Source organism: Amphiura filiformis, chromosome 17 (genome assembly GCF_039555335.1).
Source record: "Amphiura filiformis chromosome 17, Afil_fr2py, whole genome shotgun sequence".
NCBI lineage: Eukaryota > Metazoa > Echinodermata > Ophiuroidea > Amphilepidida > Amphiuridae > Amphiura > Amphiura filiformis.
The window spans coordinates 45,064,022-45,078,922 of record NC_092644.1 but is presented as its reverse complement, the minus strand read 5'-3'; the positions used below and the strand labels follow the sequence as shown (position 1 = coordinate 45,078,922).

The window sequence follows — 14,901 nt, the reverse complement described above, 5'->3', positions numbered from 1 at the left end:
CATTCCTGTTTTAGGATTTTTATCAGTGTTAAAATAAACTTGTGCACAACCTCGTGAATTGTTACCAGCGTTCAATAAACTGGCTAGATTGTCCAGCACACAACCATTACAACCTATAGCAGGACAGAAAAGTTTGGTTGTCCACCACTACGGATATTTTTAAGCACTAAACATCAACATCTTTATATTTTTACGTGTTTTAGTGTTATTTTAGTGCTTATAGATTAATACCACTATACCTACACTGTACAAGCTACAAGTGTTTATTGATTGTGCAAGTGTTTATCAAGTGTTGCTCTGCAGCTCAAATGGCATTAAAGATCACTCAGTAAACAAAAACTCATGTATTTCCAGAATTTATTAATGATGTATACACCTAGGTTTCATTATCATTGAGGTATAGGACTTGTTATTTTTTCGGAGAAGAGCTTGATTATATTTCTACATGTTCATACTACACACTCTGAAAATTTGAGAAAATTCGCACGGGTCCGTTTTTTATTAAATCACATTTTGTTCCTAAAATGGGGGGGGGGGGGTTATAGCGCCCTCTACGGGCACGCTCTCCATAGGGCTACATGTAAAGACCAGTTATGGCCATAAAATAAAACGGACTGTAGATTTAACATCTGGAATGTAATGCAAGTGGTGCCGTTGCTGCTCTTCTAAATTCATTTATAAAATGTCCGCTCTATAGATCAAAATAGGTCAAAGGGTACAATCACAATGTACATTGGTCAACTTTTCAAAATGACCCACATTGAATAACAATATCTAATTTTTCGGGTTTTTAAATACAAAGAAAGTATAGTTATCCGATAAATCATTTTATAGTAAAACCATGGATGTAAGAGTTCAACAACAACATTGAGATGAAGAATGCGAAACCATTTTGGAAATAAAATATAGAATAAGGTATGCAATCCACGAGCTGCGCTTTGTTCCGTGAGTGCGAAGCAAAGCTTCTCCACCACGATCCATAACTATAAGACTAGGGGCGTAGCAAGCGGGTGGACGGAATCCATGGGCGGGCCTCGAGGGTTCAGGAGCCCCGAGCAAAAATGAAGTGGGATAGGGATAGAGCTAATAATGGGCCCGAGACTTTTGTTATGCCCCTGATTGAGCCAATAGCATATGGTTGTAAATCAGACCTGGGAGTACATGAGACACACCAAATTGCATTCTGAATACGACAAATATATTTCTGATAGCAAACAATTTAGATTTTTTTAAAATTCGTGATATAATACAAATTTTGTGTTAAAAATTGTAAAAAATTGTCATTTTTGATATTTAACAGTCCTCGAAGTAAACTAGATACACTTTATATTTAAATCAAATGTTATTTACTTAAAGTGTATGTAGCTGGGATGTAAAGCCGACCATCATTTGAAACTTTTACATTTTGACCGTTCGAATTGAAGATTTAGCCTAGCCTATATGAAGTTTCCCAAAAGACCTTAATTAACTATTTAGGTTTGGGAAACTTCATTTATATCTTCAATACGAAAGGTTAACATTTTCATATGATGGTCGGCTTTTCATCATAGCTATAGACGAATCCAACGAGCCGAGTGGTGGTCAGAATTCAGTCGGCCATTACTGGGTCCCGCTGCATCAATTGGGTGGATTAAATACGCTTAAAATCGATGTTAAATTGTATCCCAGCAAACACATTCGCAAAATGTTGTCAGAAAACGTTTAAATGTCGGGTTATATAAAGGGTATAATAAGAGTATAAAACGTTTTCATAACCTTAAAAAACATTTTTTGATAATCTACTGCTCAGCAAACAAAAATGTTGTACAGAAAACGTTTAAATGTCAGGTTATATAAAGGGTACAAAAACGTTTCAATAACATTCCAAAAACATTCTTGAAAACTTGATACAAAACATTCTAAACAGAATGTTATTTTGGGGTTGAAGAAATATTTTGCGAAAAATGTTTGCCCAAAATATTTTCAATAACGTTTTAAAAACGTTTTCATGACCTTTATATAACCCGACATTTAAATGTTATGAAAAGGTTTTGAAAAAAAAACCCAATTTAAAAACATTTCTGTGTTTGCTGGGTTCAAATATCTTAACATAATGTTATTTCCGTATTGACACAATGTTTGGCAAAGATGTTTGCAAAAATAGTTTACAGTAACATTTGTTGAAAACATTTAAAAATATTGTTGTAGTGTGTTTTCATACAAAACGTTTTAAAACGTTATCATGACCTTAATATAACCCGACATTTTACCTAAACCAAAAGCCAAAATATAACTTATTTAAAACGGTTTTAAAACGTTTTTGTGTTTGCTGGGATTGTGTTGTAAACTTTCATCATTCTTTTGTCTACGTGTAACACGGGTGATGGAATGCAGTTTAATATTCCCGTCAAGGCCACATCATTTCACATTTTAGGTGGGATAGACCTAACTGGGACCTAGCTATGGCTGCATGCCATTGAGGTGTAGGAATGCGTGAAGTTGGATTTGTCTATACTTTTAGTGTACTTAAAGTACACTTATGACACTTATGGCTGTGGGTTGTAGTAGATTGTCATGGGCTCAGTTTTGGGTACGATAATGATGATATCTAGATGTCCTGTTGTTTTGGTCAGTTATGCCTGGGTATACAGAGGGCGTATGAGATGCTAAAACAAAACCAAAACATATATTTATAAATTACACAATCAGATCTTTTTCAAATGTTGACTCTTGTTTAAATCTTTCAGAATAGAAACACTTAAAAGCTCAAATTGGAAATGCTTGTTTCCCAAGAAAACAGCAGACAGCAGGCTAGACTATGTCCTTGAAGGCATGGATAGTCTTTCAAACTCTCCCCTGGGCCATCCAATATGCCATGAAATTGAATTAATACACTACTACAGGTACATCGTCGCTAAGGTACTTGGCTAGTACTGGGCAGTACCCGAGGAGTACCAATGTAGTACCCAAGGTGGTTTTGGTGGATTTTGTGTTGTTTCTGTGACACTGCTTCATTACCAAACCACTAACCACTATAAAACCACTATATTAAACACAACACAAGTCCTCACTGATATAACCCGTCATTAATCAAAACCTGCTTATATTTTTACAATTTGACTGACAAAATCACCTGATCCTCACGTATGTACATGGAAAATCCTGTGACAATACGTAGTGTATTGTCACGGTGATGACCGCAGATGATGGTGGATGCGATATCACCATTTTTGACGTCGCCATTGGATTAACAAGTAATCATGAAATCTTCACAAACAATTCTAAATTTGTTATGTAGTGTCAAAGCAAAATTATCTTACTCTAAAACCGTTGGGGTACGACAATGTACCGCACTGTAAGTATGTTATTTTCCAGTTTATAACTGCTAACCGTGTATTTTAAATGGGACTATTAGCCTTGTATTTTCGCCAGCCTCGAACGTCACGTATCGCGTGTCCTATGCCGCCTGGATGACCGTACATTAGTCAATGAGATCATTGACTTTAGTTTAACTAGTAACAAACGCATGGCGCATGCGCGAGCCGGGAAATTCAGTTTTGGTTTTGAAACGTAAACAAAGCTGAATATCAAAACGACTCCATGCAGAAAATCACTTCTTTTTATAAAACTAAGCAAAATTACAACAATTACTTTAGGGAATATAAAAACCAAAGTCATATCTAGCACATATGTCAAAAAGAAGTTGAAAATTCATCAGATAAGCGAGAAAGGGTCGAATTTTCGGTCAAAAAAATTTCGAAAAAATCATATTTTTTGGCCTTAAAACTTGGCCATAAAAAAATCCCGTACACCACCAATTTCATGATTTTTGTCCTCAAAAATTAACTGAGTAATCCTCATAGTGTTTTCAAGTCAATTCCCCGGGAGACGGAGAAACGGACATATAGAAAAAAAGATATTTAATTTTATTTAATTTAATCCACAAATTGACACCTGAGTCGGGGCGTTGCAAATGTGTCGTACATGTGTAGGGACCGATTCTACAGCAAGCTTGAACTTCCCGGCTCGCGCATGCGCCCTGCGTTTGTTACTAGTTAACTTTAGTACAGTAATAGCGCCCTCTGTTGGTCATAATTCACTTTAAAACGTATGTTCAATGTAGTATATAACACCAGGCACAAAAAGAAACTCGTCAGTAATATTCATCCTTGCTGTTCAATAACTTGATAATTTTGGATTATTCTGAAATATACATTTTGTTAATTGGACTTTGCTTTCTCATTTGACACCCTGTTTTGTGAAAAACGAACAAGAATTGACCAAGATATGCGCCTCCAAAGCCTCAAACCCCAAAATCAAAAGTTGCATTTTCAACGATTTCAATGGGAACGCATCGTTGTATTGCACACAAGCACCACGGGCCAATCAATAAAGCACCGGGAGTAACAGGCACAATTGAATCGTTAAAATTGCAACTTTTCATTTTGGGGTTTGAGAGTTTGGAGGCGCATATCTTGGTCAATTCTTGCTTTTTCCACGATTTTCAGGTGTTTTTTTATTTTCTGTATTTTCGTACTTTTGATTGATATTAGAATTCCAAATATTTATTGCATCAGGTTTTCATATCTTCTTTTGAAAGGTATGAAACGCCACAATGGAAAAAAGGGTTAAAGGGTAGTCAACCATTTGTCACTGTAAATTTGGCACGTAAGCCTATCATGTTGAAACAAAAATAACACAATGTCAAAAGTTTCTATGGGAGATATCTCGTTCACTCTGTTTGTTGATAATAATGGTACAAAGAAACAGAGATACGGCACCTTTTTGCCATGACCTTGCTTAAAACTATTTACTCAGTAATAACTTCCTTAAAACATGAATCATTAATCACGGTTATTTGATGGCATGTAAAACTGAGACAGTAAGAAAAGTTGAACAATGATGGCGCTATTTATCTAAAACCTTGTTTGCATCTTTTCAAGGGGTAGACACTAGTAAAATGGTATTAGAATATCAGTAAATAGACTAACAAATGACAATCTTTAAAAACTTTTTATGATGAAATGTAAGGTATAACTCATATTATGTGGCTAATTTAAATTTAAAATATATGTAACTAGCGCCCTCAATTTGAAAACAAATGTACAGTTTGTAGAATTAAAATTACCACAAAAAGATAAATAATTTTATAAAGAAACGAAAATCTATGTTGCTACAAAATATATGTGTATATACATTTTATTAGTGATAACTGTTGTTATTATTCAGGACTAAAATTGAACAATATAATAATGTTTTGTTAGAAAAAATAATAAATGATCACATCAAACAGCCGTGTAATATGGAGAAGGATGGGGAATTCTCTTCCTATGTTTTGTGATGATGAGTTGTACAAGAAACAAGGGGGGGGGGCTTCAGGGGATATTCCCCGTGACACCGTCAGTACACGCCCTTTTGATAATATTATGGTGCGATTTATTTAAAATAGTATCCCTTGAATTACTTAATAAATCGTCCTTCATAAAAAAAAGTGTTGCATACATAATTTCGTCACATCTTTTTTGCAGCAATATAGGACTGTGTGTGTTTCTTTGATTTTCTCACGAATCTAAACATAGCAGGTAGACTACCGGAAAAAGATAGATGTGGTCTTTGTTTTTGGCATTTTCCTGCTCCAATCATGGAAATGAGCGGGTGATTGTATAATTGCAAAGCGAAGGGCGGCCTCTAATTACAAAACATTGTACACTCTAGTGAACTCGGTATAGTTATAATTGTAATTTTGAGGGCGATATTTCAATACAAAAAAGGTCAAAATAAGGTAACTTCATCTTATTTGAAATATTTCATATCATATCAGTCCGTATATTATCAATATATCCTTTTGTTAACAAAACGCTCAAATACAGACTTAACATTAAGTATGGAATATTTCTGCACGAAGAAAGGGGTCTGCACGAACCGCACCGGTTAAATATTTATTGGGGTGTGTCGGGAGATGGTGTAAATTTAATTGTTTGATAGAAAATGTGTTTTCCACGAGTTTACATCATGGTGCTCATAATGTAGTGAATTAGCCTAAAATGGCCGATTTAAGGAGACTGAAATTGAGTTTTGTTTTGATATTATCAAATGAGGTGATGTACTGAACCTAAATACCAATAATAAAATGCACTTGTAATGTACAAGTTTAGAATGTGGGAGGAGCTTCAGAAAAAATGGCTCTTAAAAGTGGTACGCACTCAGAAAGTGTTAATGGCCCCTTGGGGCCAAGTGTTATAAGCTTACTGTGCACAAATTAAACAGCGTGAGCTCATTGGACAACCAGGAATCAGCGCAGTTTTTGTACCGTAAGTTAATAACATTTTACCCCCAATGAGGGACATTCAAACTTTTTTTTAGTACGCACCACTTTTAAGAGCCATATTTTAAGCTAAAAAAAGGTGGTACATTACAAGTGCATTTCAGCTCTGACAAATGCCAATAATTATGACTGACGACGAAGTATAGGAAATATCTCCCCCAACCCCCAATAAATTTGATATTAACAGAACAATGTCCGAAATCGTGTCCCCACAAAGCTCAATTTCAGCCTCCTTAAATCCACCATTTTAGACAAATTCACTACATCATGAGCACCATAATGTAACCTAATGGAAAGCACAATTAGTTTACACCATCTCCCAAAACACTCCAATTAATATTTAGCCCGTGTGCTTTATGCAGACCCATACCAGACTAGCATTGGCACTTCGTGAAGAAATATTCCATACTTGTCAAGTCTGTATAATAAATCATATATTGCAACATTAAATAATTCCATGTTAGTGATTTTACAAAACTGTATGTGCTAGACTTTGATATATTACATTATGTACATGTTATACATTTATTTACATTAATATTACATCGTAATGCAATTATACTACTTAGCATTATAACTTGACCTGCCTAAACATTTTAGTCGAGAACGTTTGTCCCAAAAAATGTTCCAAAAATGTTACAGTCTAAAAGAACAATTATATTACCCCGACTGCCCATTATTCAAAATCGCGCTCTCTGAATCGTTAAAACACATCACGTGAGAGCCCGATGGTCTCCAAGAACAACGGGCCGTAACACATCATGATGCAGTCATGTCTACAGTAGAACTCATCTCGACCTTTGCAGGATTAAACCCCATTAAAAGCTATTAAACCAAGATAACACTCATTGAAGCAGCTCAACTGATTAAATCAGATCTTCTCTGGTTGTGAACAAGTGTCTGTTTTCAATGTGCGACATCGCAATAAAGCTGGTATTTATAGCTTCAGTTGGGTAACCGATTATAAAGGAAACGAAAGGAAACAATGGTATGTGTACTTTTGTTCACGAAATGAGACAAAGACCTGCTTTTTGTTCACCAGCATTCTTCAAAATGAGCAACATAATGATTGTTGACTTAACACGGTTTGGAAATAATTTCTTCATATTTTTGGTGTTATCTGTCGTTTACATATCCTTCCTAAAACACAAAAGTGCGACCCTCTCCAAACATCTAAATTAGCTAAAAATTTAGGACATGTTACAAAACTTTATTTTCTAGAACCTATTTAGAATAATTTAAATGTAGCTTTTACCGGTTTTTTGTGGCATCCTTCAGAAGTGAGCGGTCCGATACCAATATTTTCGGTCAAATCTCCATTCAATTAACACGGGGAGTTGGCTAGCTATGCCTTGCCCTCACTCATATTTTACAAAAGTGCGACCATTTCTGAACATCTAACCTAGCTGTAATTTTAGGTCATGTTAGAGAAATATATTTGCTAGAAGTTTTGGAGAATAAATAAAATATTCGCTGGTTATTTTTCACACAGTGATGTTAACTAGGCAAGTGTCCATTCTCCCAACATACATCATTTGTAAAGGTCACGCGTCAATGGTGAGAGCACTGTGTATTGTGTATAGGAAAACGGACAGTAACTGCAGTATGTTCTACGCATAGCATTACCCTTGGTTACGCGTACAATGTTTCCGCTGTCACTAGCACTTGTTCTGTGGATACACGAATGTGTTTTACATTGATCTAAACAACTTTAAAACAATATTTGGGGAAAAGGCGACCTTTTCACTTTAAATCACACTATTTTTCCGGTAAAAGAATAGAAATAAAGGTTATTGGCTTATCCTTCACACCCAGATAATGTGTCCTTGGCAGTAAAAACCTTTGAAATAATGGGTTTGGCAGCGCCTCAGTCATTATTTACTTTTTTACTGCCTCGGACACATTATTTAGGTGTAAAGGGTTCGACATTACTTTTTTATTTCTAAAATATATGATTTATAATACTAAGAACCAATTTTTGTATTCAAACTACACATTGTTGCATGGCTATTGCTCAAAACATTGCTCACAGTTACTTTATCAAAAACAAAAGAGAGCTATGACCCTTTTTGGTGCAAATTGCAAAATCTCAGGATAGATTAATTTCAAGTGCAAACAATCACATGAAAAATCACTTGAAAAATCAAATCAAACATCAGAATTTTAATATTACTCGCGGTAGACTAATGCTAACTTTGACATCATCAGTAATTATTACTGAAATTTGACATTGATTTGGGCTTAATAAAAAAAGCAATAAATATTGAAAGATAAAAAGCAAAATAAAAACCAACAAAAAACAAAAACGATCGGTTTGCGCTTGATAATAATTATTATATTATACTTTTTATGACCGGTTGTTATTGCAAAGCTAAGAGCGACCTCAATTATTACAAAATGGTATTGTTTTTTTCTAGTGAGCTCAGTGAGAGAGTTTGGCAGCTTTATAATGTGAGGGCGACATTTCAATAAAAGAGAGTTAAAATATAAAGTAAGTACCACTGTGGTAAGCATTAAATGCTTATCAAATTTTGATATATATACATGTAGTTCGAGTATTCTTCAACACCTTCATGATAAAAAATATATCAAACCACATTAACAATCCTATTTTAGTGATCTTACGAAAGTGTCAATTAGAAATTTTCGCTTTCACATTTACGAAAGTGTTATGTGCTATTTAAAGATTTTAATAAATTACATTATGTACATTTATACATTATTTACATTAATATTACATCTTTTTATTATAATGCACTTACGTCTGGGCATACGTACAAGGACTCTGCATATTAAATGTGAAATGTCCATAGAATTATGCTCCATGTTTTTATGCACATGCTTATGCTTTGATAATCTGTGGTGCGATGCAGAGGTGCAGTGTGCAGGGCAAAAATTCGCGAATTCTTGTAATTAGTTTTAACCATATTATTACAACATCCAACATCAACAGCGACGAAAATTTCAAAATGATCCTATTACAACTATTCGTCAATATTGTTAGTGGCTGTACAATTAATATGTGTACCACAGGAGTGGTAAATTCTCAGAATGGTCTACCAAAAGATCTTTGAACCCCCTTTTAGACATGCTAACAAATCATTGTCCACCATTTCGAGATGCCTTTACACATGGCAGATTTGGGAGAACCAAATTTAAAACCTGAAATTGCCTAATCATATGTGATGGTGAGCAGAAAATTTCACAATATCTATGCCAAAATTCGCTTGCCCCCACCCCCTTTAGTCTTTCAAAAAATCGTTTCCCCGTTTTGGCTTGCCAAAACATCTGTGCTCCCTGTAATTCACCACCCCATAATTATTGCACCATCCACAAAAGGTCCTGCACCACACGCGTCGGGGTTCAAGCTCTTATTAACAAAACGTGGTGAGTGAGTCTCCAGGTAAAGACTACAGCTGCTGGCCTCCTATGTGTCACCTACTGGATACCGCATTGGCGACTCATTAGGTACTTCACCGACTAGGTTCTTATAATGGTACAAAGAATGTAGTCACGTCAAAGTGACTTCGTCAGCTATTTCCCCCATTCGTCACCTGTTCGGTACCCAGAAGTCATCTTCGTGGTCCCAACACCGCAAATGACGTCATATATTTCTCGATGTGACACCATTGTGACAACGGTACGGGGTACCCAGTTGTCGGATTTCCAACAGGGTGGCTACCCGGCTATTTGGACATGAGGCGCGGCGTGGGAAACTGGGGTGTAGTTTTCGACGCGATGGAGTGACATTGTGGTGACATTGGCGTCACACAGACCCGGAAACTTCTTTATCTTTATAGGGGCACTTATCCGTTATGTTCTATCCTGATCAGATCGAGAAAGTAATCTTACATTAAGTCTTTTAATGAATCATATATGAATACACAACCATGTATTACAAGACACTATGCGACCTCTATTTTTACTTTCATCGAAGGCTTTCCTATTGTCTGTCTCCGAGCGTAACACCAGGTTGAATTTCGCATTGGCAGATTCGAATCATGCGCGCTAACCTAATCCCGCGAGCGTATACGCGATGGACGCTTTGTGTGTATGCTGGCAATGCAACCACGTAAACAAACAGATTCGATTCTGCCATCTGCCAAATCCAACATGGGGTTACTATTAACTTGAGACGAGACACAATATTACTCCTGACGAGATATACAAAATCTCCGTTAACGTTTTTCACTTATGGAGGCCCTTTCGGTTGTTGAAAACCTTTCCGCAATGTTTCTGAGCCAACGTTTGCGACAATACTTCCCTAAGAAAAGATTTTAATTAAACACTGTACATTTTTTTCCCTAAAGGATTTACTTACTGGTGCAAAAACCGCATGGTATTCATCAACATGGTTAGGCTAAAATTACGGAAAAGCGTCTAAACTGAAAAAAAAAAAAAAATAACAAAATACTGTTTTGCCACCACATGCCTTGTTTGTGACTAGACTACTATAGTCCACTGGGAACGCTTATACAGAACAAGCACTTAGAGAACGACGGAATTAGCTTTTAATGCTCTTACTCTAAAATAATTAAAATATTTATGGCGTCGCATTAGTTTTACAAATGAATGCAAGACATCATGTCTAACTTATTTCTCGCAGCATTAGGCTAGTCAAATCAAGAAAAATAAGGGATTAACCCACCACTAATTGCAATAGAATCCATTTAAGGGGGTACTACACCCCTGCCCAAGTAAGATTTGTATATAATAGGGGCAAGGACTACAACTACTGCACTGGAAAGTTTATTTCAGCACAGACAACAGTTGTGGAGTTACAGTCAAAAATGAGGGAAAACCAATATTTGATCAATAAATCAATAACTACTTGCTTTGAGTTGCTGAATTTTCAGTACAGTAGTTGTAGTCCTTGCCCTATAATATACATATCTTACTTGTCACCAATGCGCTATAATTTTTGAGAAAAATGCAAATAATAGGCAAAATATTGGCCAAGGGTGTAGTACCCCCTTAATCACCATTCGTTTCAGAAAAGCATATTTAATAACACATCAAAAGTCCCTACAAATCCAAGAAGTGGAACAGTGCCTAATTTGCATATCCAAAATGGCCGCTTATGCAGGGGTGAAATTTCAAAGTTAGTCAAATCTTGTTAATAACCATACCAATGTATTGCTATCATCATAATGATTAAGAAAAAGTATAGTTTGACCAGTATCCGACATATAGTTCTTGAGTTATAGGCAAAAAGGTCAAAGGTCAAATTTTGGGCCCACGGGCGTTTACACTTGAAATATTGTCCAATTTTAATCCAACTGGTCTCAAATTGTTCCTTTGGCAAAAAAATATCGAAGTGATAAGAGTTGCATTGTTTTGGATGTTTTGTTACATAGGCAATACATAGGAAATATACACCGGAGATTTCTTCAATCCTTATGACCAGAGCAATACATTGGTATTTGTTTTTAGAAAGATTTGACCAAATTTGAAATTTCACCCCTGCATAAGCGGCCATTTTGGATTTATGCAATTTAGGCACTGTTCCACTGCTTGGATTTTGGGGGACTTTTCATATGTTTTTGTGTGAACTTTTTTGAGATGACGCATGCAAAATTGATTCCAATGCAATTAGTAGTGGGTAAATTTTTAATTTGCCTAGCCTATATGAATTTATAGCGACAATTCAATACATTTTGGTAACACTGTGCAATGCGCTATTAAAAAGTATAATAATCAGTGATACAATGTTTGATACATTCATGGTTTACGAGATAAACAAATTTCACTTTTTATTTTATGTCAAGCATATCTAAGCGTTAATAGCTGAAATCTAGAAGATAACGCTGAGGAAACTTCGTCCTGGCACATAGACCAGTGACCTGGTGAAGGGGTCGCCGTAGATAGCTGGTCGGGGCATTTCGACAGGATATGTAAGTCTAGCCAATAATCGGGCTTATTACCCTGATTGGATACGACTGAAATGAGGTATTTTATCATGGGACATCTGCCCCGCCTATTGCCAGATGAGCCGCGGGGAGAGCGGATGTTTTGGTGGGTCCTGCAGGGATTTTAACCCGGGACCTCTCGCACGAAGACCCGGGGCAAAGACCTCAACCAGTTTGTTATCATGTTTATGCTGCTCCCATATAATTATCTTCATACACATTGGTACACGATATTAACGTATTTGAATATCGGAATTTGCAAGCCCGTGCATGGACATTAGATATATGCGAAGCATACTCTATCGAATCATAGTCCTGGTAATGATTTAGTCGAACAACCTCATATTTAGAGCTAACAAGATAACTACGTAGGCCTACATCGTTTGTTTATAGTACATTGTGTTGTTCGCTTTTAACACTCCTGTACTGATTGGGAGCCGTTTCATTATCTGACCATCCTTGTAGGTCACATAACCACTGCAAGCACATTCTTATAGCATATAAATTTTGAATTTTCCTTCGGCAATTTGCCGAAAATTGGCACGTGCACTATAAAATGGGCCCATGGCTTCACACATCTGCTCACCATGTTCACTGCCGTATTTTACATATACATCTTCAAAAGCATTCAAAATAGGTTAATCAAAATCCAGCTCTGCAAAGACCCCGTTACATGCATGAAGTATTATGTCTACTGCAATACATTTTACATCTACTGCATTAATGGTCTTCGTCACCGAAAATGTCCCGGGAAAGTGTGTACTTTACTTTTCAACATAGTACGGTATTCAAAACAAATTCTGGCAATGATAACACATCAATAGTAAGGTAACGCTTGTAGTTTCTTTTCGTTCAGGGTCGGACATGTGTTTAACCTAAGGACAACAATTGCAACAAACCCCGTTCAATTTTGATCATTTCTGTTCAAAAAAGAACTTCAATGAATGGCCCAGTTAATTGATTGCGTCAGCCGCCACGTTTGGGTTCGCTTGTAATCACTCTTTTCAACAAAATACGGTGCTAAATGGCGTAGCGTGTCCTGAAATGGAACGTATTTAATAGCAACACTGGGAGCCACATTGTGTCACGTGGTCAACAATAATTGATGAATGACTGATAAAAACTACGACTCAATGTTGTTTTGTACAAGCTTACAAAATACTAACCAGGTGATATTAAGTAAGAATGAAGATCAAAAAGCTTGAACTAGTATTACAACCTGGACTCTTATTTGATGATAACTCCATACATTTAGGCAACACTGCACTGTGCAATGCGCAATAACAACAAAAATATAATCTATTGATCATGTTGATAAACACAAGCTTCATGAGATAACAATTTTTCTCCTCATGTATCATATGCGCATACGCATATTGGAATTTGCGAGCCACAGTCAAATTGGGAGCCGTTTCATTATCCGAACGTTGTCGTAGCGTCACACGGGCACGGATGGCACGCTCTTATCAAAGTAACATATGAATAATCCTACATGTCCTAGGACAATTTACCGAAATTCAGTACCAGCACTATTAAGTGAGCCCCGTGTTTCTCACCACAAGCGGCTCACTACCGCATTTTGTGTCTGAAACAGATCCTCAAACATTATAATGGTTCACCGTCATATCCTTAGAAGCATTTTGACATAGTGAATTATCAATGGCAGAGTTAGTTCGTCTTCATGATCGGCAAACAGTTGCAGTATTAGTTCAACATTATATATTTGAAACACATTCTGGCAATGACACCATGCCGACACTCGCGCCTGCTCAATACCAAGTTAAATATTCTCTTTTCGTCCAGAGCCAGACATGTTTTTGTCCAAAGACAACATACCGCGTTGAGTACAAGTTTGATAATTTCTGTTCAGTAACGAACTTCGATATGAATAGTTGAGTTAATCGATTACACCAGCCGCCAAGTTTGGATTTGCTAGTAATCGCTCTTCCCAACAAAAACGGTGCTAAATGGCGTAGCGTGTTCTAAAATTGAAAGTAATATTCCCTGGGAGCCACGTTGAGTCATTTGGTCGTGGTTAACAATGTATTTATACCATTAAAACAGACTGATGAAAACTATGACTCAATGTTGTGTTGTTACAAAATACTAATCAGGTGAGAATTTTTGATCAGTGACCACTGAGCAGGGTTCTGTAATGACAAAGGAGAAATTATCCAGTACTTTATCAGTTCCCAACTTTAGATTAGTTACAAAATATTCTATTATCACCCTGCGTCACTAGCTAGGCAAACTTGTAAAAAGACTTCTATTCGCTGAGGGCGCTGTTGTAGCAGTACAGACTTTGGCTGTTGAATCGTCTACTGTCGCAGCGTACATTCTGGAGAGGTGAAAGTAAAATAGAAAACAGCATTAGTAGGAAATACGTACTAGCATGCTATATCGATATCACAGTTTTTGTAATAGATAATCATAATTATCGAGGGCTAGTATATTAGAGCCAGAACCACCTATGTCCATTTGTTTTCTCAATTACATGTTACTCATTTCGGTAACTAATGGACGGTTAATTCTGCCCTCCATAAGAAAATGTAAGTGACTTTGGGGTATATGCATGGTCACTTGTCTCTAACTAACTGTTCAAGTGACCATGCATATACCCCAAAGTCACTTGCATTTAATATGGAGGGAATACTTAACCGTCCATTTGTTGCCGAAATGAGTAACATG

General features: G+C 36.4%; 1 protein-coding gene across 1 annotated transcript in view; it reads right to left on the bottom strand.

Moving 5' to 3' along the window:
• Positions 1–6,380: 6,380 nt before the first annotated feature.
• LOC140137860 (uncharacterized) overlaps positions 6,381–14,901 on the bottom strand; it is a 102,970-nt gene continuing 94,449 nt past the window's right edge. The window contains exon 7 of the mRNA XM_072159663.1: positions 6,381–14,551. Coding sequence (XP_072015764.1) covers positions 14,452–14,551 — 100 coding nt within the window. The 3' untranslated portion in view covers positions 6,381–14,451. The remainder of the gene's footprint in view (positions 14,552–14,901) is intronic.